At 41.2% G+C, this 24,537-nt stretch overlaps 1 protein-coding gene across 2 annotated transcripts in view; it reads left to right on the forward strand.

Moving 5' to 3' along the window:
- The window catches only part of FER1L6 (fer-1 like family member 6), a 195,354-nt gene that overhangs the window by 76,781 nt on the left and 94,036 nt on the right, over nt 1-24,537 (forward strand). For both annotated transcript variants that reach the window (XM_054657466.2, XM_016959831.4), the window contains 5 exons: nt 7,387-7,507; nt 10,235-10,335; nt 14,398-14,488; nt 18,299-18,418; nt 20,195-20,347. In XM_054657466.2, coding sequence (XP_054513441.2) covers nt 7,387-7,507; nt 10,235-10,335; nt 14,398-14,488; nt 18,299-18,418; nt 20,195-20,347 — 586 coding nt within the window. The remainder of the gene's footprint in view (nt 1-7,386; nt 7,508-10,234; nt 10,336-14,397; nt 14,489-18,298; nt 18,419-20,194; nt 20,348-24,537) is intronic.

The following is a 24,537-nucleotide window of genomic DNA, read 5'->3' on the forward strand; positions in this document are numbered from 1 at the left end:
TTCTTCAGTTCTTCACTAAAATCAGAAATGTCCTATTTTTTTTTTTTTTTTTTGAGAAGGAGTCTTGCTTGGTCACCAGACTGGAGTGCAGTGGCACGATCTCAGCTCACTGCAACCTCTGCCTTGTGGGTTCAATGATTCTTCTGCCTCAGCCTCCCGAGTATCTGGGACTACAGGCACACACCACCATGCCCGGCTAATTTTTGTATTTTTAGTAGAGATGGGGTTTCACCGTGTTGGCCAGGATGGTCTCAATCTCCTGATCTCATGATCCTCCTGCCTCGGCCTCCTGAAGTGCTGGGATTACAGGCTTGAGCCACTGTGCCTGGCCAGAAACATAATTTTTTAATCTCAGCTATGAGAACAAGGTGCAAATAGGAGCAAGATGGTAAGTACCACTCAACTGAATCTTTAGCAACATGACAACCCTCCAGATACATCTAGGTAATTCATTTAAGGGCAGAGCAATGATGATGGTGATGATCATATCTGAAGCACCCTTTATTCTATAACTGAAGCAAAGTAAGATAGGAAGGTCAGAACTTACAATTTCAATCCAAACCCTCTTATTATATTCATCTGAGTCCTGTGCTATTATGTAAATTCAATTTGATGGGATTATTGAATATATTATTTCTTATCTTATTTTTGACACAGTCATTTGCAAAACTGAAAGACTCAAAAAAAATTGTCAGACACCAGAAAAGATAATTTCAGAAAACAGCTGGGGGCACTTACATGTACTCTCACTGATCTCCTTTAATCCATTCAAATTTTCAACCTGCAAATAGAAGTAAAATTACAGAATTTTTAAAAAGAAAGTGGTGTCAAGCACCAATCAAACGAGAAGGGATAGTGTAGTGAGAATCTTTTATTGCCAGATCTTGAAATATGTATGATCTCATTGGATTCTCATAATAGCATGTTTCTTCCCCCATTTTGTATGTGAAGAGAATGAAGATGTTGTATGGCCCTGACAAGGCTACATCTCTACGCTCCTCAGTCCCTCTGCTCTTTTCAATCTAGACACTCTCTGGGGACTGAACCATGACTACTCTCAGGATAACAGGGACTCCCAAATCTATTTTCCTAGACAGCCCTCTTTCCTGAGCAGCAGATCTAAGCACTTCTGCTTGGATGTCCCACAGATTACTCACCAGGCTCATTGTCTTCACAGACAACTTTTCTTCTTTCCCTATTTTTCCTATCTCTCAGCCCACCATTCTGAGTCCTCCAAGCCACAGACAAGAAAATTGTCAGCTGTTGTTCAGGCGAGGTGGCTCATGCCTGTAATCCCAGCACTTTGGGAGGCCGAGGTGGGCGGATCGTGAGGTCAGGAGTTCAAGACCAGCCTGGCCAACATAGTGAAACTCTGTCTCTACTAAAAATACAAAAAATTAGCAGGGCATGGTGGCGGGCGCCTGTGATCCCAGCTACTCAAGAGGCTGAGGCAGAAGAATTGCTTGAACCCGGGAGGCGGAGGTTGCAGTGAGCGGAGATCGCACCACTGCACTCCAGCCTGGGCGACAGTGGAAGACTCTGTCTCAAAAAAAAAAAAAAAAAATTGTCAACTGTTCTCTTTTCCTTCCTACCTGCATCTGCTCAGTGATGAAGCCAGTCAACACAGTTCTTAAGTATTTCTCATATGTAGATATATAGATATGCCATTTAAAAATTCTGGCCATTGGCACCTTCACCCTACATTACTAGAAAATAACAACAGCAACAACACCTCCTACCTGGCTTGAATCTTATTCAAGACCTTCGCTAAGCTATGAGAACCAGTTACTCTCCTGATTCACATCACTCATTGACTTCCTGTGGCTTTCAGGATTAATTCCGGAGGCCATAGCTTATGGATTTGATCCTAGTCTACTTCTCCACCTTCATTTCTGGCCACTCCACAAATTCTTTCTTCTATTCCAAACTGCAGTGCCCCATGGCAGTATCCCAATATGTCCTGCTGTGTGCTGCTTCTGGACCTTAGAACACACTCTTCCTTACGCCTGGCAATAATCTCCCTCCTCAGAACTGCTAGGTTCAAGACAAAGCCCAATTCCCTTCCCTGAATCCCCAGTCTGATTTAGACTTTGTCCTCACCTCCCCCAAGCACTGACTGAAGACTTTTTACCTGTCTCTCTCCTCTGTTAAACTGGGAGCATGTTGAGGCCAGGGACTATGCCTTATTCACACACATATCTGTTCATCTCTGTGACCAGTGAACGGCAGTATGTGCTCATAAGTGTTTTTGAATAAGTTAAGGAATTACTATAACTGGATTGGGTACAGAGTACTATGGGAACAGAGTCAGGTGAGTAATCCCACTGGAGAGGAGGTAAGGAGTTGGGAAAAGTCACAGAAAGAGTAACATCCTAAAGGATGAGAATGTGCTTAAGGGATTGAGGGAAAGCATTTAGGACAAAGCAGAATGGAGTCCATTGAAATAGTCTTAGCTGTTTGTCCTCTTGTTTTTGAGCATTCCCTGAATTTTCTAAACCCTGTCCTTCCACGGGCCTTCCAAGAATCACCTTCTTTGGGGTAATTTTTGGTTCCCTGAAAGCCATACTTGTTTATCTGTCGTTCTTCACAACACCAGAGAGAACCCAAAATTCCTCTGTCTTTTAACTTCATTCTCAAAACTGAGGCCATCAGTGAGGGAACAGCTGGATCTGAAGTTCTGGGGCACTGTTCTGAGACTACTCAGAGGTACTCTGCATCTTTGCACTGGGGCCAGGCAGTGAAGACATTCTCTACCTTGATGGATTAGCCATTGTTGACTATTGGTGGGGGTTTCAGGGGAAGATGGTAAGGGAAGGGTTTAGGAGGAGATGAGAGGTCTCAAAGCATCCTTGGATGCACCTCATATCAGTGCTGTCCTGCTGGCTCAAGGAGATAAAAATAAGTCATGCTGGTATTTTTTTGGTACAGTTGGGCTTTCTGTACATTCTTCAGTCACCATATTGAGGCTCTGTCTATTTAGTGGCAAGCCAGGGAGGCAGCAGCTGAATTGGAAAATTCTATGTCTACAAACAACCCCTATACATGTGTGCACATATATGCATGCATGTGCACATATATATGAACACACACAATTTATTTGTTGCCCCCATTAAAATGTCACCTTGGATTTGTTCTGGGCTTTCCAGTGTTGCAAAGCACATGCATTCACATGCAGCTTATTTACTAGGCTGGAGCTCCGGAATGGGACTGGAGAATAAGATATCCAATGACAGGTCATCATGTGATGACCCAAAGTCACAAAGCTGGTCCTGTATCAGGACAGCCATTTAGACTGGCAGTCTCCTCTTTCCACAAACAGCACAGCACCTTGCCATCTGCTGCCCTCCAGCTGCACTGCAGTTTGCCTGAGAAGCCACAGCATCCTTGTCCATGTAGACACACTAAGACTAGGAGGTCCCTGAGAACCAAACAGACAAAGGCCTTGAACATCATTAGCACGAGATGACCCAAACCAAAGAAACCTTGAGACAAAGCAAAATTTGGGGTGGGAATTTATCTATCTGCAGGATTCTTAGTGCAATAATTTTTAAAGAGATAAAACAGAGCAGTTTGGTTTCTAAACTTGTTTTTGTTCTCCTGCTGTAATAACAACCTCAGTTTCTGCCAAAAACTTATGTGGCTTCTCTTCTGAGTAAACACCTGCTGGTCTGTTTTCTGCAGAGCAGACCACGGGGCACCTTCACTAATTTTATTGTCTCCTTCAGAGGAAATTTGCGTGGAAGAGCTAAAAAGAATAACCATCCATTCTTTCAGGCTGAAGTTCTCTTTAGCTTTTTGGAATGAAAACAAAGGTCTCTCTCTCTCTCTCTCTCTCTCTCTCTCTCTCTCTCTCTCTCCCTCTCTCCCTCTCTCCCTCTCTCCCTCTCTCCCTCTTCCCCCCTACTTTCTAGAGGCTTCTTCCTCCATATGCCATCCTGTCACACCCGTTCCATGGACTTTAGTCTTCTACAGTTCTCTTCACACAGTCCCAGGTGTTTGGGAAAAAATTACGTGGGGTTTGGGGGAAAACCTGGTCAAAACAATAGCTGTCATTAGGCAGGGAACTTCTTCAACTTTTTGTTATATTTCTCCCCCCTTAGCTACCTCCACACCCACCTCCTTCCTTCTTGGAATTAAAATCTATAAATTAACTGCTGCTTTTCTGTCATCTCTCTCACACTGTTAACTGCCTCTTATCAGCATGCTCACATTTCCAACTGCCATCTTTAAATATTCCTTCTGGCTCCGCAGCTTCCCCTTTTAGCTACTTTGCTATCCTCCTCTTGCCCTTTTTAGCCAAGCAGGTAACCTACTAGCATTAATTCCTGGCAACAAAAAATATCAGATGGATGGATGGAAGAAAAGAATGGAAGAAAAGTGGATGGAGGGAAAGGTGGTTAGATGGGCAAGCCATGAAATGCCAAAGTTTAGTTTGGGACACATGCCTTTACCCTCATTGATAGTATGATTATTTTTTTACATTTCTCTAGTAATTTCAGCTTATATAACGCACTTACATCTGTTATCTTTTTAAAAATTGCCTTTTTCCATAGGTTTTGGTGGAACACATGGTATTTGGTTACATGAGTAAATTCTTTAGTAGTGATTTGTGAGATTTTGGTGCACCCATCACCTGAGCAGTATACGCTGAACCCAATTTGTAGTCTTTTATCCCTCACTCACTTCCTACCCTTTCCCCTCCAAGTCCCCAAAGTCCACTGTATCCTTCTTATGCCTTTGCATCCTCATAGCTTAGCTCCCATTTATGAATGAAAGCGTACGATGTTTGGTTTTCCATTCCTGAGTTGTGTCACTTAGAATCATAGTCTTCAATCATGTCCAGGTTGCTGCAAATGCCATTAATTCATTCCTTTTTATGGCCGAGTAGTATCCCATCATATATACGTATGCACACACACCACAGTTTCTTTATCCACTCATTGATTGATGGGCAATTGGGCTGGTTCCACATTTTTCCAATAGTAAATTGTGTTGCTGTAAACATGCATGTGCATATCTTTTTTGCTTAATGACTTCTTTTCCTCTGGGTAGATATCCAGTAGTGGAATTGCCAGATCAAATGGTAGTTCTACTTTTAGTTCTTTAAGACCTGAAACTATAAAAATTCTAGAAGATAACATCAGAAAAACCCTTCTAGATATTGGCTTAGGCAAAGATTGTATGACCAAGAACCCAAAAGCAAATGCAACAAAAACAAAGATAAATAGGTGGGATTTAATTAAACTACAGAGCTTTTGCACAGCAAAAGTAACAGCAGAGTAAATAGACAACCCACAGAGTGGGAGAAAATCTTCACAATCTATACATCTGACAAAGAATTAATATCTAGAATCTACAAGGAACTCAAATTAGCAAGAAAAAAAAATCTCATCAAAAAGTGGGCTAAGGACATGAATAGACAGTTCTCAAAAGAAGACACACAAATGACCAGCAGACATATGAAAAAATGCTCAACATTACTAATGATCAGGGAAATGCAAATCAAAACCACAATGCTCAAAATGCACAAATGATCAAAATGCACAAATGCAAATCAAGACCACAATGCTCAAAATGCACAAAGCCACCTTACTCCTGCAAGAATGGCCTTTATCAAAAAAATAAAAAAAATAGAAGTTGGCATGAATGCAGTGAAAAGGGAACACTTCTACACTGCTGTTGAGAATGTAAACTGGTACAACCACTATGGAATACATTTATTATCTTGACTTTCACACATGCCTGGCACGTAGAGACTAAAAAGGAAAAGTTACTTTTCTTCCTGTTTTCCCTCTCTCATTTAAAACCATCCTCCTTCTGCACTCCAGCCTGGGTGATGGAGCAAGACCTTGCCTTTTAAAAACAAATTAATTACTTTTTTTTTTTTGAAAGGAAAACATTTATTTATTCCTCTACAGTTTTCCTGACTGCTACATTTCATAAGGAGGGATTGTTTATGAGGGTCAAGGAGCTGGAGGCCTGGGGAGGAGCTGGTGTTTTTGTTCAAGTTTGAGGGTCCTGGAGCTGGAGCCCAGGGGAGGAGCCGGTGCTGCCATTGATGTTGCAGGGTCGTGGAGCTGAAGATCCCAGAGGAGCCGGTGCTGCAATTCTAGCCTGAGTTTTGTAGAGCTGGAGACCCAGGGAGAAGATGGTGCTGCTGTTCTAATTTAAGGATCGTGAGACAGAAGAGCCACACAGGAGCTGGTGCTGCTGCTGTTCAGATCTGAGGGTGCTGGAGCTGGAGCCTGGGGGTGGAGCTGGTGCTGCCTTTGAAGTCTGAGGGTCATTGATCGGGAGGTCCAGGAAGGAGCTGGTGCTGCTGTTCTAGGGTGAGAGTTGAGGAGCTGCAGACCCAGCGAAGAGCCATGTTGTTGTAGTTCCAGGGTCAGGAAGCTGGAGACCCAGGGAGGAGAGGTCTTGTTCTAGTTTGAGGTTCATGGAGCTGCAGACCCAAGGAGGAGCAATGTTGTTGTAGTTCGAAGGTCAGGTAGCTGGCAACCCGGGCAGGAGAAGTCTTGTTCTAGTTTGAGGGTCGTGGAACTGCAGACCCAGGGAGGAGCAATGTTGTTGTAGTTCAAGGGTCTGCAAACCGGTGACCCGGGGAGGAGAGGTCTTGTCCTAGTTTGAGGGTCGTGGAGCTGCAGACCCCGGGAGGAGCAATATTGTTGTAGTTCTAGGGTTAGGAAGCTGGCAACTCAGGGAAGAGAGCTCTTGTTCTAGTTTGAGGGTCATGCAGCTGCAGACCCAGGGAGGAGCAATGTTGTCGTAGTTTGAGGGTCTGCAAGCTGGCGACCCGGGGAGGAGAGGTCTTGTTCTAGTTTGAGGGTCGTGGAGCTGCAGACCCAGGCAGGAGCAATGTTGTTGTAATTCGAGGGTCTGGTAGCTGGCAACCCGTGGAGGAGAGGTCTTGTTCTGGTTTTAGGGTCGTGGAGCTGCAGATCCAGGCAGGAGCAATGTCGTTGTAGTTCAAGGGTTCGGAAGCTGGCAAGTCAGGGAGGAGGAGAGGTCTTGTTCTAGTTTGAGGGTCGTGGAGCTGCAGACCAAGGCAGGAAATTAATTACTTAATTAAATTAATTAAATAAAAATAAAGCCATCCTTCTTGAAAAAGGCCTGCCTAAAAAATTCCTGGCCTCTAGTGATCATTTCTAAGCTTTGTTCTGGTTCTGATGGTAGCTGTTAATACCTCTCCATTGTAGCCATCTAACTTTTCATTGTTCATTGCTCACAGGTCCCCAATTATAGACCAAAGATGCTGTTAAAAGTTTGATAGTTTTTTCATCATGCCTCCCGAGTCCTGCCCAGAACGTATAAAACATTAACGTGTGACTGGGGTTGCCTGGAAAACACTGATTACCAGCTAACTTCCAGACCTAATTGTTTTCACAGGAATTACAACTATTTGCCATTTGAGGCTACGAAGCCCTGTGTCTATTTCATCAGCTCTTGGGGAGACCAGACCTTCAGGCTGCACTGGTCCAACATGCTGGAGAAAATGGCAGACTTCCTGGTAGGTGACTCCGACAGGTGATGGATTAGAGAATTGGGAAGCTGGTGGAGGAAGGGATTTTTAAAATCCACCTAGTAGAGGATGTTGACCTCAGTTTAAATACAAATAAATTGAGGATGCTGCATTTGGAGGGCACGTGGATCCTACTATGCAAATCCAGGGGAATGAGACCTCATTTTGCAAAATCCCTGGACTTGAATCAAACTACCTGAATTCAAATCCCTGCTCTGCTTCTGGCTGTTACAGGATCTAGGTATGGGCTGTTTTTCTAATCTCCAAAGGGCAGGAGTTGACAACTTTTTCACAAAATTGATAGATCCTGGCTTCAACTAATAAAAAATCCTAAGTCCCTGGCATAGTGGACAACTGCCTACAAGATCAGGCCCTGCCTAACTCTATAGCCCCATCTTTCCTAAGTTCTTCCTCCCTTACTTTGTTCCAACTACACTGGTGCCCTTTTAATATGTTGAAAAAACCAAGTTCCTTTAAGCTTCGCAGCCACCACCATGCCTTTTCCTCTGTTACTTTTCCCCTCTCCAGTCTTCTTATAACCCAGCCAAATTCCAGGGCTCAGTTTCAAACTTCCTCAGGGAAGAGTCTGACACCTTCTACCCCCTTATCTTCTTACATAGCACCCTGTTTTGTTTTGTTTTTGAGAAGGGGTCTTGCTTTGTCACTCAGGCTGGAATGCAGTGGCACAATCACAGCTCACTGCAGCCTTGACCTTCTGGGCTCAAGTAATCCTCCTGCCTCAGCCTCCCATGTCGCTGGGACCATGTACTACCACCCCTGGCTAATTTTTAAAATATTTTGTAGAGATGGAGTCTCACTGTGTTGCCCAGGCTGGCCTGGAACTCCTAGGCAACCCTCCCACCTCAGCATCCCAAGAAGTCGGAACTACAGGTGCATGCATGCCACCATGCCTGACTTTTTTTTTTTTTTTTTTTTTGGTAGAGACAAGATCTAACTATGCTACTCAGGCTGGTCTGGAATTCCTGGGCTTAAGCAATCCTCCTGCCTCAGCCCCCAAATTGCTGGGGTGATAGGCATGAGCCATTGTGCCTGTCCAACACCCTGTTCTTTTCCTTTGGACCTCTTATCATACTTTACAATATATTTGTGTGTTTATTTGTTCAATAACTATTTGCCACTGTTTCTATAGCATTTAGCATAGATAGGCACTAAATAATTATTTAGTGATAGGCACTAAATAATTATTCAGGGAATTGAATGTCTGAAAGTATTTTATACTGTAAACAGTGCCAATCAATATCCAATCAATGCTAGGTTTTCCCACCTAAGCCCAAGGAGAGAGAGAAAGCTGGGACCTCTGTTTCTCTGACATCTTGCACCTCCCCTTTATAAATTCTTCTCTCCTACTCCCGTGCTCCCTCTACTCCATCCCACATGCCTTACCAGATCATCTTTGTCTTGACCCTCCTGTTCCGTTAAAACCTATGCTAAGTCAAGAACAAATTTCTCTGTCCCATTTGCTTTATAATCCTTGTCTCTCAATTTGTAAAACAAAGTATTGTCTCTGACCATGGGGATTCCAGGCAACATGGAGATAAACTCTGAAAGTGGTCAGGAGGCCTAGTCTGGGGTCACAGCACATGGAGGTCACAGACTGTCTTGGTTGAGCTGATCTTACTTCTCTTCAGACAGAACAGATCGTTTATCTCCAAGAGTCTTGACAAAGCCAATCAGAATTTTTTCCTAGAGGCCATAGTGACATTCATTTCTAATTCCTTTCTCAGTGTTGGCATCCCTGCCATGCTTGGCATATCATAGCTAACCACCATGAGAGACATGACTGAATGTTTACTAACTACCAAGCACTGTTTGAAGATATCCATACCCCCTATAGTGTTGTAGGTGGGTTCTGTTATTATTCCATTCCACAGATAAAGAAATTGGGCATAAATTGATTAATTCACTTGTAAGTGATAGAGCCTGGACTTGAACCAAGGCAATCTGACTCTGGAGCCCAAATCCTTAAATATGCCACAATGTTTCCTATTATAGTGAATGTGTAAAGAGGGGAACATATGTCCCTAGGCACGAGACTTTGGGATATGGTAGAGAATATAGTTTCGTAAATTCTAGCAAAGGAGTAGTAACACATATACTTCCCCTTAGGTGCCATTTTCCTCCAGGCCACTAAATAGAATTCTAGAATTTAGGCCCAAAGGAAAAGTGTGATTATTAAGTATACAAGCATAGGGCCATTGCCATATACAATCTGTCCCATTATCTGGCCCAAAACTCATGCAATCAGAAGAATGGGGAACCCTTTAATTTCAGGGATTATTCAATATGATTATATCCCTATGTAAAAAATTGACTTGAACATTTCTTTTGAAGTTTTGGGTAATTATATCTAATTACTCTACATTGTTAGTTATTTCCCACGTTATTAGGTTTCCCCAGAGGGTAGATTCTAAATAAATGGTACCCATTAGGGAATGGATCTATAACAGAAACAATGAGTTTGAACAGTATGGGAGAAGACTTGTATGTGGACCAATTCCACTTACTAAAAGAAAAGTTCAAAGTTAGAATGCAGTAGCATTTTCCAATTCAAGTACAAGAAAACTAGATAAATCCTCCTTCATTGCCAAAACAAAAAAAAAAATAGCTGTTATTTCTAGTACATTATAATTAGTATCTCTACTACCAATCTCATTACCACCGCCTCATCTCTCCACCCCTGTGGTTTGTTTTCAGGAAGAAAGTATAGAAGAAGTGAGAGAATTGATCAAGATTTCACAGGAGGCACCTGAAGAGAAAATGAAAACAGTGCTCAGTGACTTCATCAGTCAGAGCAGGTACCAGGAGAGACAGCCGGCATAGGCGGAGCTGAGCTTCTGTGGACTCAGCTTTTAATTACCTTGAGAAAGTCGTCGATTTCACATGCATTCAAATGGGTGTTTTAGAGTGCTGTATCCATCTTAATTTTGTTCAGTAATTTCACTCGTGCTTGTGGACTAACTATTGCTTCTTGACACTGAAACAACTCAAACATAAATCAAAGGTGGGAAAAAGCAAAGGAAGACTTACTACAGAGACTCTGTAGGAAACAAGAAAAATGCTAGTAGTGTTAGTGTACCAGCATGGTGCTGTGCATGTGGTAGACACTCAGCAACTATTTGACACTTAGATGGGCAGAAGAATAAGCTATTAATATATAAAATACTATAGTAGGGCTGAGGGAAAACATCTCTTCTCTGAAGGCTCACTGAAAATCAACTATTTTCAGTGAAATATACTATTCAGTGAGCCTGAATAGTATATTTCAATATACTATTGTGGGGCTGAGGGAAAACCTTCCCTCCTCTCTGAAGGCTCACTGAAAATCAACTGACAAAAAGTAGATTAATAGGAGAAAAGGCATGCAAATGTATTAACGTGCACAGGGGAGAATCACAGAGTGATTACTCAATTACCCAGTGCAGTACAGAAGCTTATATATATCCTTCTTCAGAGGGGACGGGGGAGATGGAGAATGTAGACAGTTCTTTTGAGGGACAGTAAATCACTAGGAAGAATGAATGGACCAGGGAGATGGGAGGCTGACCTTAGGGGAAGATGAGGGATGAAGCTGCACAGGAACACAGGTTGTCTTATTTTTTATACAAAGTCCCCCAGGTAATCTCTTGGAGCTGTCCTTAGAAGAATAGATGAAACGTCTTTCTGGGCAGATGATTCCAGTCTCTTCTCTGTTGGTTGGTCTTTCCTGGTTATTTGATGAGATCTCTAGGGAGGGAGTCTTAAGACAATCACATTTAAGCTTTCTTAGTCTGATAGGAAAATTTAAAGAGTCTCTCTTGGTGCTTCGGAAAAGAGGGTCAGAGAGACAGGGAGACATGGAAAAGGTTAGAGAGAAACCCTGGTTCTAAGTCTTATTTCTGAGGCCTTGCAATTTTCAAAGCACTCAGTATTTTGGGGAATTGTTTTCTGTGTCCCAACACAGAAAAATTTAATGAAATTTTTATACAACATATTGAGTACCAATTAGTAACCTTATTCTAGAGGGCAGACAATATAATAAAAGATAAAAAATAGGGTACATAGTTATCTTTTACTGATAAACAAATTTCCCCAAAACTCAGTGGCTTAACACCATAGTTATTATCTCACTGTTTCTGTGGGTCAGGGGTCCAGGTGTGGCTCAGCTGAGTCCTTTGGGTCAGAGTCTCTCCCTGGCTGCAGTCATATCAAGGTTCCAATGGGATGGATTCACTTCCAAGATCACTCACGTGGTTATTTGCAGAATTCAGTTTTTCATGGGCCATTGGGCTGAGGACTTCAATTTCTCACTAGCTGTTGGTTGGAGGCCACCCTCAATGCCTTGCCACGTGAGCCTCTCTAAGCTGCCTCTCATGACAGAGCAGCTGGCTTCATTAGAGCCAGCAAGCACAAAGAGTCAGAACATCCCAGCAAGACAGAAGTCAGTCTCCCATGCCTAGTCTTGGAAGTGACAGCCCATCACTCTTGATGGTTCTGTTAGAAGCAAGTCACTAGGCCCAGCCCACCTTCAAAGGGAGGGGATTACACAGTGGCATGAATTGCAGGAGGTAGGACTCACTGGAGCCATCTTAGAGGCTGCTGACCCTTTAAGGAAACAACTTGGACTAACCCTTGAAATTAAGTAGTTTAAGATTTGAGCAAATATGAGAACTTGTCATAATGGAACTAATGGAAAAGGAGTGGAAATTCATCTGATGAGAGGCAGGTAGTAGCTGAATTCTGGTGTTCAGGTTTTTAAGTTCTGCCTCCCCAGTCTCTCAACTACTCTACAATTTTTACTTCACAAAAAAAGTAAAGAAAAGAAATAGTTTTTGTTTCTTGTTTTTCATTATAAAAGCTATATATATATATATGCTACTCCTGCTGTGAGCTGTTTAGTGCCACCTGCAATTCCCTTTAAGCATTTTAAAAAGCTTCACAATCCACACTTTCAGAAACTGTTTATGAGCAAATTAAAAGCTCAATAACTTCTCTATGTTAGGGGATTACTTGGGATGATAGCTAATCATTCCCCCTTTTTCAAGTTTACAACCAACTGAAAAAAATATTAGGATAAGACAGAGATAAAAATGTTAGTTTTATATGTGGAAAAGTTAGGTTTGAGAAAGCACCTTGGACCCGAGGTCAAGGCAAGCTTCCTGTTCCCCCAAACTGTTCATGGCCAAGCAGCTCAACAGGGCTTCTCCCTCCATCTCACCCTTGCCCCTCACAGGGAGAGGGCACTTGCCATGTGACATGTGAAGGTAAGGGAGGATGTCCATAGCCAGCAGACAGGTTGGGTCTGAAAGATGAAGAATGAACAGAAACATGTGCCATGGTCATTTACCCCAATGTTAACGAGGAAACAAATTATTTCTCCCTGTGTGGGATCAGAAGTGATTATGTCTACCTGCACTGATCCATTCTGGAGAGTGAAATGGAATTCCTTCTGCCACAAGAAAAGGCAGGAATGGGGCAACAAGATTCCCTCCTCAAAATATAATCCTTTTTATTCTTTTTAAAAAATTCAAAGAAAATGTAACATTACTAGTGTGTCCAAGGAGGATTTCTGGTGAGACTTTCAATTGCCAGTGGGTAGAGCCTGGTATGGGACCTTGGGCTGGGTGGTGTGGCATCTTAGACTTTCCTTTTTGTTTCCTTTATAATTGATTTTTTTCATCAGAAGTGCTCATCACTGAAATGATCATGCTCATCATTTAAAAAAAATATATACCAAGTAGGAAATTTCTTCTTAATTCTCTCTCCAAACCTACTCTCCAGTGAGAAGAGTTTGATTTGTCCTCCTGGACTTTTTTCTGTGCATTTGGGAACAGTGTTACACCCTCATGTACACACTCATACCATATTCCTTCACAAATGATATCACACATTTGCTCAGCAGGTTGCCTTTTCATTCAGCAAAATATCACAGGCATCTTTCTACAGGTGCACATAATAGATATCCTGAATATTCAATTGCATGTATGTGTCATGATATATTTAACTAGTCCCTAATGACATTTAAGTTGTTCCCACTTATTTTGCTACTATGAACAGTGCTACAATACATATGATTATGTAAACATAATCTTGTCAAATTGTTCAATTATTTTTGAAGGGTAAGAATTCTAGTGTAATTTAGTTGAATTTTGAATCAAATTTAAATTTTGATAGGTGCTATCAAATAGCCTCTAAAACACTGTAAGAATTTACACCCACCTTCCATAGAGTAGAAGAGTGACTATCTCCCAACATCTTCACCAACCTTGAATATTATTCATTTTTATAGGTAAAATGTTATTAATTTTAATTTGCATTTAAGTTATCACTAGTGAGGTCAATATCTTATTTCCCCAAGCATTTAGTCCATTTACATTTTTCTTCTTGAATTGCATTCACAATCTTTACTATTTTCCTATTTAACACATTTTTAACTTCATCTCCAAAAAATGTTACTACTCAGTCTTTCCTATTGTTTTTAAACGGTGGGGACACATCTAGGTATTGAATCTAAAATATTTGTTTTACATACAACTTTTCAGCAAACTTTTGGTGTGTGTTAAATTTGTAAGATGAAGGAAAACAGTATTTTGTGGGTTTTGTTATGAATTTTTATAGCAATCACAATGGATTGTACTGAAAGAAAGTGGAAAAAAATATCTGTTCCCCAAAACTAATGTTGAGTCTGGGCATCATTTCCAGTTATCATTTTGTCTCTTGGAAAAGTTAATACATAGTTGCTTAATCCTAAATTAAAAATATTGGTTTTATGGCTTCAAAAGCTTTCCACTGTATTGCAGAAACGATATTTGCAAACCTCTGGAATTATATAAATGGATTTTCACTAAGTAGATTTCAAAATTCTTATTCTTTTCTTATAGTGCCTTTATCTCTGAAGCAGAAAAAAAGCCCAAGATGTTGAACCAAACCACTTTAGATAAGAAGCGACTTACGCTCTGTTGGCAGGAGCTGGTATGTGAAAATCTATTTATACTTTGTGGACAGAGTTAAAAATAAACCTCACGGATGAGGCATAGGTCACAGACCAAATGAGGATAAGGTTTAAAGGTCATACATTTTTGGGATGCAGAGACAAGAGTGAAAAGGGACTATTTGTTAAGTTGGAAAGAAATGAATATTTATTGAAGGTTTATAAGGATGAGCTAGAAGCCCACTGGTCCTACTTCCTACTCTGATGGAGAATAGGTGACCTCTTGCTCATTTTCTTGACCTTCATATTTTGTTAAAGGTGGTAGACTTGCTTGGCCCTCTGACTCACAAGTCAAGAGATCAAAAGAAATAACTATGCTCCTTGACTTCAGGTTCTTCCTATTGAGAATTGTGTTAAAATTTATAAGCGCTTCTTGAGAGCAGATCAGTAGTTGTTACCCCTCTGTGTCCTGGGAACCTGCATGTGCTAGGTGCCTAACAGTTGCCCAGTTCTTCTTCAGTGACTGGTGACTAGAATTGCCAGACCAAGTCAGGCCCTGGATTATCTCAATTGAAAATGTCAGTTCCAGCAAGGGCACCAAGGGACATTTCATGTGAGGCCAGGATAATTCTGCAAAGAAAAATTACTCAGTGCTTGACTTCTCAGGGACATTTTAAAGTATGAGTGGGACTCAGAGAGATTAAATGATTTTTTCTAAAGATCACAGCTAGTTAACTGTAATCCAAAAACTAAAACCCAGGTCTCCTAACTCCTCATCCATCCTTCTTCCCAGAATGCTTCTTTTCTGTCCTCTGGAACATTTCAGGGAGGCTAGATTCTCACCATCAATAAGACCTTCTTCCTATGCTGGCTTTTCTCAGCACCTCTGGCTGAAGTGCTATCTCTGCAGCTTCCCTCTACTCTATGTTTTCTGCAGAGTTCTGTCGTCACATTGTCTGACAGCCCTTGGCCTGATTATTTCAATATCTTTTTTTAGTGGCCTAGGTCTCCCTCCTCATCTCTAGACCTGCATTTCCAGCCTCCTAATGGGCATCTCCATGCTTATCTCATATCACTCCAAACTCTGAGCCCATCACCTTATCTCAACTTGTTCCGCATCCTGCATTGGCACTGCCAGCTAGACTTACTGCTCAAATAAGAAGGCTAAGTTTCAATATTGGCTCTTTATCTCTCACCTTAAGTAGCCATTTGAATACTAGGTCCTGCAGATTCTGCCTCTTAATGACTCTGGAACGATCTCCACTTCTTCATCTTTAGAGTCACTGTCTAAACTGAGTTTCTTAGCACCTCTGTTCTAGAGTATGGCAAAAGTCTTCCTCTAATCCATCTTCTGTATTACAACCAGCATGGTCTTTCTAAAACACAAGCCTGATTAGATCATTATTGTTTAAAAAAATCACTGGGTTATCTCAATCATTCATAGGATAAAATCTAAATCCCTTTTGCATGATACATTGGGCTATTTACTATCTGGTCCCAACCTAGCATCCCAACCTTATCCGTCTTTAGTTCGTTCCTATGTATCTATGCTCTGACAATTTTGAATCCTTGATGATTATGTATATTTATATGTAACTCTTCCCTCTGTCTTCTTACTCTCTGATGAATTCTATTCACATTTGAAAATTCAGCTCAAATGTCATATTCTCCAGGTAACCAGCTTTGCCCCTGTCTAGTACCACAGTGCTTCATACATTTTAATTATGTGCATGTATTGTTTTCACCTCGCCAAACTGTCAATGTCTCAGGAAAATAAAGCATTATTTCTTCTCCCTGTTCCAGACCTGGGCTCCAAGCATAGTGCCTGTTGTATAACATTAGCAGAGGCTTCCTATGTGCCACACACTCCTCTAGATGCTGGGAACAAAGCTAGAAGAACGTGGTGCTTGTCCTTGAGGAATTTCTAGATTGAGTAGTTCATTCATTCCATAAACATTTATTTAACACCTATGTGCCAGGAGCTCTGTTAGACACTGAGCATACAATAAGGACAAGACAGAGGAGGTCCTTGTCCTACTGAAGTTTACACATTAATGATTAAGACAGAAGATAGATAGGTAAACAGAAAATACATAAAAATTATTACAGATTGTGATTCAAAAGGAAATTCTAAGAAGCCACAGGGATCAGGAAAACATGGGGGAATGTAATACAGTGGTGACATTTAAGTTGAGGCCTGAAAGATGAGAAGAAACCAGCCATGTAGAGTCTAGGAAGAACATTTGAGCAAGAGGAAACACCAGGCATACCAGATAATATGGTTTGGCTGTGTCCCCACCCAAATCTCATCTTGAGCTCTCATGTGTTGTGGGAGGGATCTGCTGGGAGGTAATTGAATCATGGGGGCAGGTCTTCCCATGCTGTTTTCATGATAGTGAATAAGTCTCATGAGATCTGATGGTTTATAAAGGGTAGTTTCCCTGCACAAGCTCTCTTTATTTGCCTGCTGCCATCCATGTAAGATGTGACTTGCTCCTCCTTGCCTTCCCCATGATTCTCCCCATGAGTCCTCCCCAGCCATGTAGAACTGTGAGTTCTCCATTAAAACTCTTTCCTTTATAAATTACCCAGTCTTGGATATGTCTTTATTAGCAGCACAAGAACAGACTAATACACCGGCTTTAGGATGGACAAAGTTTGTCATGTTCTAGGGCTTCTGAGGACCAGTGTGCCTGAGGCACAGTGAGTGAGGAAGGAATATTATAAGATGAAGCAGACAGTGGCAGGGCCAATGCACACAGGGCCTTAGAAGTCACTGTAAATATTTTTTTTTCCTAAGCACATAAATGTGAGCTGAACAAATGAATCAAAATAAACACTTTTGGGTTTTCCAACCACTTATACTGAGCTTTCTGGCAGCATTTCTCATACGATGTCTTCTTGGTCTGAAAGCAGCCACCATACCTCTGGGAAGAGGTGGTGAGTGCAGTGTTTAAGCATGTAGACTCTGGATGCAGCTGGGGGTCAGCTCTGGCTCTGCCATTCAGTAGCTGCGTTACTGCTTCCTCAGCTGTAAAATGGGAAAAATAGAACCTACCTCATAAGGCTGTTATGAGGAGTAACAAAGGATTAATACAGTGGTTAGAATGTTGCCTGGCACAGAGGAACAGCTCAGTACACCTTAAGCTGCTATTATCATAGCAGTTGTTGTTAAATATCAGAAAGCCTGTGTATTAGTCTGTTCTCACACTGCTAATAAAGACATACCCAAGACTGGGTAATTATAAAGGAAAGAGGTTTAATTGACGCACAGTTCCACATGGCTAGGAGGCCATGGTGGCCTCCAGTCATGGTGGAAGGCAAGGAGGAGCAAGTCACATCTTACATGGTGGCAGGCAAGAGAAGTGCCAAGCAAAAGGGGGAAAAGCTTCTTATAAAACTATCAGATCTCATGAGAACCTTACTCACTATCACGAGAACAAAATGAGGGTAAACGCCTCCATGATTAAATTACCTCCCACTGGGTCCCTCCTATGATATGTGGGGATCATGGGAATTACAGTTCAAGATGAAATTTGGGTGGGACACAGCCAAACCATGTCAGCGTGGATTCAGGTGCTGGTTAATAAGCCATGTGACCTTGATAAACCTGTAGCCTTTCTGGGCTTCAGCTTCTCATCTGTCAAGCAGAGGTGAGATGATATTACAGTCTCCATAATCCTGTGAAATTTCCACCAAGGAGGCAGCATGCACGGTGGCAGACCCTGCAACAGTCCACGTGAGTGACTCAGTGTGGAGCTCACCAGGACCTTCAGGTCTCTTCAGCAACAGGACGCTGCTTGTTGTCCAGATCTCTCGAAAGACCCCCACTGACTCTTGTCTTGTTTTAGGAAGCAATGTGCAAGGAGGCCAAGGGGATCATTCAGCAGCAGAAGAAAAAGTTATCTGTTGATGAAATGATTCACGAAGCCCAAAACTTTGTGGAAAAAATCCGCTTTCTTGTTGATGAGGTAACTGACTCTAAAGGCAAACCTCATTTGGAAGGTTAGATGGAATGTCTTCCAGGGAGGTTTGAATGGTTGGTACGGGTGAAATATGAATCAATGTTTTTCTCCCCAGCCCTAGTGGGCTACGCAGGCACTCCTAGTTTAGAGAAGAGATTTTTAAATTAAACCAAACAAGTACAGCTTTATTCATTTTTTTTTTTCACAAAGCCTGAACATTCAGCAAAATAAAAGGCACATTCGCTAATGGGCTCAAGTGAAGTCAACGTAAGCCCAGGAACTTTGATAGGTTTTCAACTATAAAAGGATTTAAATTCGTGCCCAGTAAAGGGCACGGCAGCGTCTGATTTTAAAGTTAGTTGTAAACAGTGTCTTCTGGTGACTTCTAGAATGACCTGTTTAAAAACGGCCCTCATATTTGCATCTGTCAGATACTGACACTCGTTCTTGAAGCTTGCAAATGTGTAGAAACTTCTAAAACAGGGTTTTATGTGGGAAGATTTCAGGAAGCGAGATTTACTGCTTCTGTTTTTCTTGAAAGTTGTAGTTCTTGTTGCAAATCAGTCATTCCCTGGAGGCATATTACTCGGTGAGACAGGCAGTCAGTAGACATAGGAATTTGAATAAGCACGCAGAAGAGAGAAGGGATGTCCTCTTTGGGGATTAGTTATACCTGATCACTAGGGATTGGAAAGACAGAGCATCTGCTTCCAGTCCAGGAATGTCAAACCCTTGTTTAAAACAATATACTTCCTTTTTGTTTTGAGAGTTTTGTTTGTTCAGAAATGTGAATTTCAAACACCCATAACATAATGGGCCACTTGGCATGGAATTCTACTCTTCCTATCTTAATTAATTTGACTTTAAATTCTAATTTCCTGTGCAATTTAGCTGAGTTCCTGCTGAATAACCACTTAAAATGGAACTAAAATATTTTGCAATCATATTATAGGTACACAGTTCCTTGTAGAAATACTTGCCTAAGAGCAAGTGTAAGGAAAGTCATTCAAAGACATTCATAGATTTTTGTTTTTGTTGTTTCATTTGAATATTCTGGAAATGTTATCTGACTCTGAGCAGTGCTTAAAACTAAATCATTATTACAAGATTGGAAAAAAAATCCATGGGAAGTTGTGCAAAAGTGTTTGTCCTGCAGATGAGAAAAGTAGGCTACCAAAGATGCCAAATCACAGATCCAGCTTGCATGTTCTCATATGAGCAATTTGGCATGTGGGTTTGTAGGCACTTTATTTATTTATTTATTTTTTTGAGATGGAGTCTTGCTCTGTCTCCCAGGCTGGAGTGCAGTGGCATGATCTCGGCTCACTGCAACCTCCTCCGCCTCCTGGGTTCAAGCGATTCTTCTGCCTCAGCCTCCTGAGTAGCTGAAACTATAGGCAAGTGTCACTACGCCCAGCTAATTTTTGTATTTTTTAGTAGAGACGTGGTTTCACCATATTGGCCAGGATGATCTCGAACTCCTGACCTCATGATCCACGTGCCTTGGCCTCCCAAAGTGCTGGGATTACAGGCATGAGCCACTGCCGCCCAGCTGTATGCACTTTTAACTCATGACCTAAGTAAGGCTTTCTCTTCTCTAGGAAACTGCACTTAATTTGCTTGATGGCATAGATGTTTCAGTGCCTAGATGGTGTCAGTCACAGCATTTGTTTTGTCGAAGAGGGAATATTTCAGGATAGCAGAACTCTGCAAGTGCCTTTGTTCAATGCCAACCTTTCAAATCCCATTCCTATTCAATCCCAACTCCCTCTATTCCCACAGCCCCAGCACACTATCCCTGACGTTTTCATCTGGATGCTCAGCAACAACAGGAGAGTGGCCTATGCCCGCATCGCCTCCAAAGACCTCCTCTATTCCCCTGTCGCGGGGCAGATGGGCAAACACTGCGGCAAGATCAAAACTCACTTCCTCAAAGTAAGTGTGCAGTATTTTAACTAAAAGAAGGGAGATTTCTGTTTCTCTAGGGTGGCTCAGACTTTCTAGTGTGTGTCCATGGCTCTGACCATTCCCCAGTGCTTTCAAAGGTAGGAGGACAACTAGAACACCTTGGTGCCTCTTGGTTCAAATTGCAATTCAGTAGACCACCTTTAGGTGGAATTTTTTCAATTTTTTTAACTGTTTACATCACCAGACACACATAAGTTTCTTTTTTTAATCTAATGGGTTACTTTAATTTTTACCTCTTTGATTACTAGTATTAATAACAATGAACCTTAAGGTTTTTTTTTTTTTGGGACAGTGTCTTGCACTGTCGCCCGGGCTGGAGTGCAGTGGCGTGACCTCGGCTCACTGCAACCTCCGCCTCCCAGATTCAAGTGATTCTCCTGCCTCAGCCTCCCAAGTAGCTGGGATTACAGATGCCCACCACCATGCCTAGCTAATTTTTTGTATTTTTAGTAGAGATGGGGTTTCACTATGTTGGCCAGGCTGGTCTCCAACTCCTGACCTTGTGATCTGCCTGCCTCGGCCTCCCAAAGTGCTGGGATTACAAGCGTGAGCCACCGTACTTGGCCAATTTTTTTTTTTTTATTTCAGTAGCTTTAGGGTTACAAGTGGTTTGTGATTACATGGATAAGCTGAATAGTGGTGAAATCCAGAATTTCAGTGTAACTGTCACCTGAGTAGTGTACAATGTATGAATAGGTAGTTTGTTGTCCCTCATCCCCATCCCACCCTCCCCCTTTCTGAGTTTTCAGTGTCCTTTATACCACTCTGTATGACTTTTCATACCCATAGCTTAGTTCCTGCTTATAAGTGAGAACATACAGTATTTGGTTTTCCATTCTTGAGTTACTTCACTTAGAATAAGTAATGGCCTCTAGCTCAATTCAAGTTGCTGCAAAAGACATTATTTCATTCTTTTTATGACTGAGTCGTATTTCATGGTGTATATATATCACATTTTCTTAATCCAGTCATCAGGCGATGGACACTTATGTTGTTGATTCCATATCTTTGCAATTTTGAATTGTGCTACAATAAACATATACGTGCTGGTGTCTTTTTGATCTTTTTCTTTGGGTAGATACCCAATAGTGGGTAGTGGGATTGCTGGGTTGAATGGTAGATCTATTTTTAGTTCTTTGAGAAATCTCCATACTGTTTTCCATAGAGGTTGTGCTAATTTACAGTCCCATCAGCAGTATAAAAGCATTCCTTTGTAGCTGCATCCATGCCAACATCTATTGTTTTTTGACTTTTTAATAATGGCCATTCTAGCTGGGGTAAGGTGGTATCTCAATCATTGTTTTAATTTGCATTTCCCTGATGATTAGTGATGTTGAGCATTTTTTTCATGTTTGTTGGCCATTTGTATATTTTTTTTGGGAGATGTCTATTCATGTCTTTTATGCAGTTTTTAATGGAATTATTTTTTTATGTTGATTTGTTTGAGTTCCTTGTAGATTCTGGATATTAGTCCTTTATGGAATGCATAATTTGCAAATCTTTTCTCCCATTCTCTAGGTTTCTGTTTACTCTGATGATGCTTTGGCTGTGCAGAAGCTTTTTAGTTTAATTAGGTACCATTTATTTATGTTTTTGTTGCATTTGTTTTTGGTGTCTTAGTCATAAATTCTTTGCCAGAAGAATTTTTTTCTAGGTTTTCTTCCAGAGTTTTTATGGTTTCAGGTCTCAGATTTAAGTCTTTAATCCATCTTGAGTTAATTTTTTTGTATATGGTGAGAAATAGAGATCCAGGTTCATTCTTCTACATGTGGCTATCTCATTTTCCCAGTACCATTTATTGATAAGGCATCCTTTCTCCAATTTGTGTTTTTGTATAGTTTGCTGAAGATCAGTTGGTTATAAATATTTGACTTCATTTCTAGGTTCTCTATTCTATTCCGCTGGCCTATATATCTGCTTTTATAGCAGTACCATGTTGTTTTGGTAACTATAGCCTTGTATAATTTGAAGTCAGGTAATGTGATGCCTCTAGATTTGTTCTTTTTCCTTAGGATTGCTTTGGCAATTTGGGCTCTTTTTTGGCTCCATATGAATTTTAGGATAGTTTTTTCTAATTCTGTAAAAAATGATGTTGATATTTTGATAGGAAGGGCATTGAATCTGTTGATTGTTTGGGGCAGTATGCTTATTTTCATGATATTGATTCTTCCAATCCGTGAGCATGGGAGGTATTTGCATTTGTTTGTCATCTATGATTTCTTAGAATGAACATTTTTCTATCAGTTTCCTCATTACCTTTTCACTTGTGTAATTTGTCCATGGCATCTTCTCACATGAGTTAATCTGTATTTTAAAATAGCTTCAAAGAAAATTAGAAGAAGGACAGAACAGCTAGTTCAGGATTCCTTGTGACTTTAAATTGTAAAAATATAAAATTTTCAACTGGGGGGTCCTGCACCCTTCATCAAGACAGAGTCCCCAGATGCCTTCTGGGTGGGCCCTTATAGACATGTATCTCTGGACAGATTCTACTGTCTCTAACTCAAGATTTGAGCTTTGCTTGGAGGCCCTGGGTATTTTACCTCCACTACAAATACATTTTTATTCCAGTGAGTAGAAATGAATGAATAAGAGGAAAATGTGTCCAAAGCCTTTACCCCCACCAGCAACTGACAAGAGTACAAGTTGACTGATTAACTTTTCCTAACTCATAGCTGACTGTCCTCCCAATATCAGTTCTGGTTTCTTGCTATAAAATAATTATTCCTTTACTAACTCAGGGAGGGTGAAAAGGCTCAAAATCATGCCATAGAGGAACAGGTAAAGAGATAGCAGTTCTTAGCTGAGGAGATTTGACAGCATGAGAATGTAGTTTCAGTGTCTGTGGGGCAGTATATAGATGGAGGGGAGGTATAGGAGAGAGAGAGATCCAGCAGGTAAAATCAGGCCCTACAAAGACATTACAGGGAAATAGTTTCCTAAATGGAAGTCCATAATGCATTCCCCATCCTTAGAGGTGTTAGCACACCCTAGGCAACTATTTGATATAAACATGGCAGCAGGTAGCTAAATTAAATAGCCTCTAAGTGCCATCTAACCTCAAGAGTTTACTATAGATGTGATTTTTTTTTAAATGTTGCAGACAGAAGGGCCCTATTATTAAGCATGAGAAGCAGTGTGGGATAATGGTTTAAAGCATGGACTTTGAAATAAGGTGAATTTGGGCTAGAATTTGTATTAGATCACTAGGGCTACTGTAACAAAGTAGCATAAACTGACTGGCTTAAACAACAGAGATATATTATCTCATGGTTCTGAAGGTTAGAAGTCCTAGGTCAAGGTGTTGGCAGGGCCATGTTCCCTTGAAGGTGTTAGGGAAGAACATGTTCCAGGCCTCTCTTCTAGCTTCTGGTTGGTTCCATGGCTTTTACTAGAATGGCGCCAATCTCCATATGACATTCTTCCTCTGTGTCTGTCCCTTCATATGACATTATTTTTGTGACTCCAGTCATATGGGATTAGGGACCTACCCTACTCCAGTACAATGTCATTTTAACTTAACTAATTATATCTGCATTGACCCTATTTCCAAATAAGGTCATATTTTGGGTGTTGGGGATTAGAACTTCAACATAAAAATTTTGTGGGACCACAATTCAACCCATAACAGAATTCCAGGGCCAATATATACTAGTTGTATGACCTTGGGCAATTTAACATTCTTTAACTTTCAAATGGATAAAGAATGTTCATCCTATTTTTCATTCATTAAATGGAGATCGTGGTGAGGAAAAAGTGAATAAATGCAAGTAAAGAACATGTTGTGCCTCACAGAGTAATCACTCAATAAATGCTGGCATTCGAACAACTAGACATCCACATTCCCAGAGGACATTGCTGTAATTTTGTCCCCCACATGTCCAGCGAGTTGTTTGAGGCTCTCCGTGTTATTTTCCATCATGTATGTAAAATGATTTTGTTTTAGAGACAGCACCTTACTCTATTGCCAAGTCTGGAGTGCAGTGATAAAAGTACAGCTCACTGCAGCCTTGAACTCCTAGGCTCAAGCAATCCTCCCACCTTAGCCTCCTGAATAGCTAGGTCTACAGGCATGTGCCACCACATCTGGCTAATTTTTATTTCTCATAGAGATGGGATCTTACTATGTAACCCAGGCTTATCTCAAACTCCTGGCC

Source organism: Pan troglodytes, chromosome 7 (genome assembly GCF_028858775.2).
Source record: "Pan troglodytes isolate AG18354 chromosome 7, NHGRI_mPanTro3-v2.0_pri, whole genome shotgun sequence".
NCBI lineage: Eukaryota > Metazoa > Chordata > Mammalia > Primates > Hominidae > Pan > Pan troglodytes.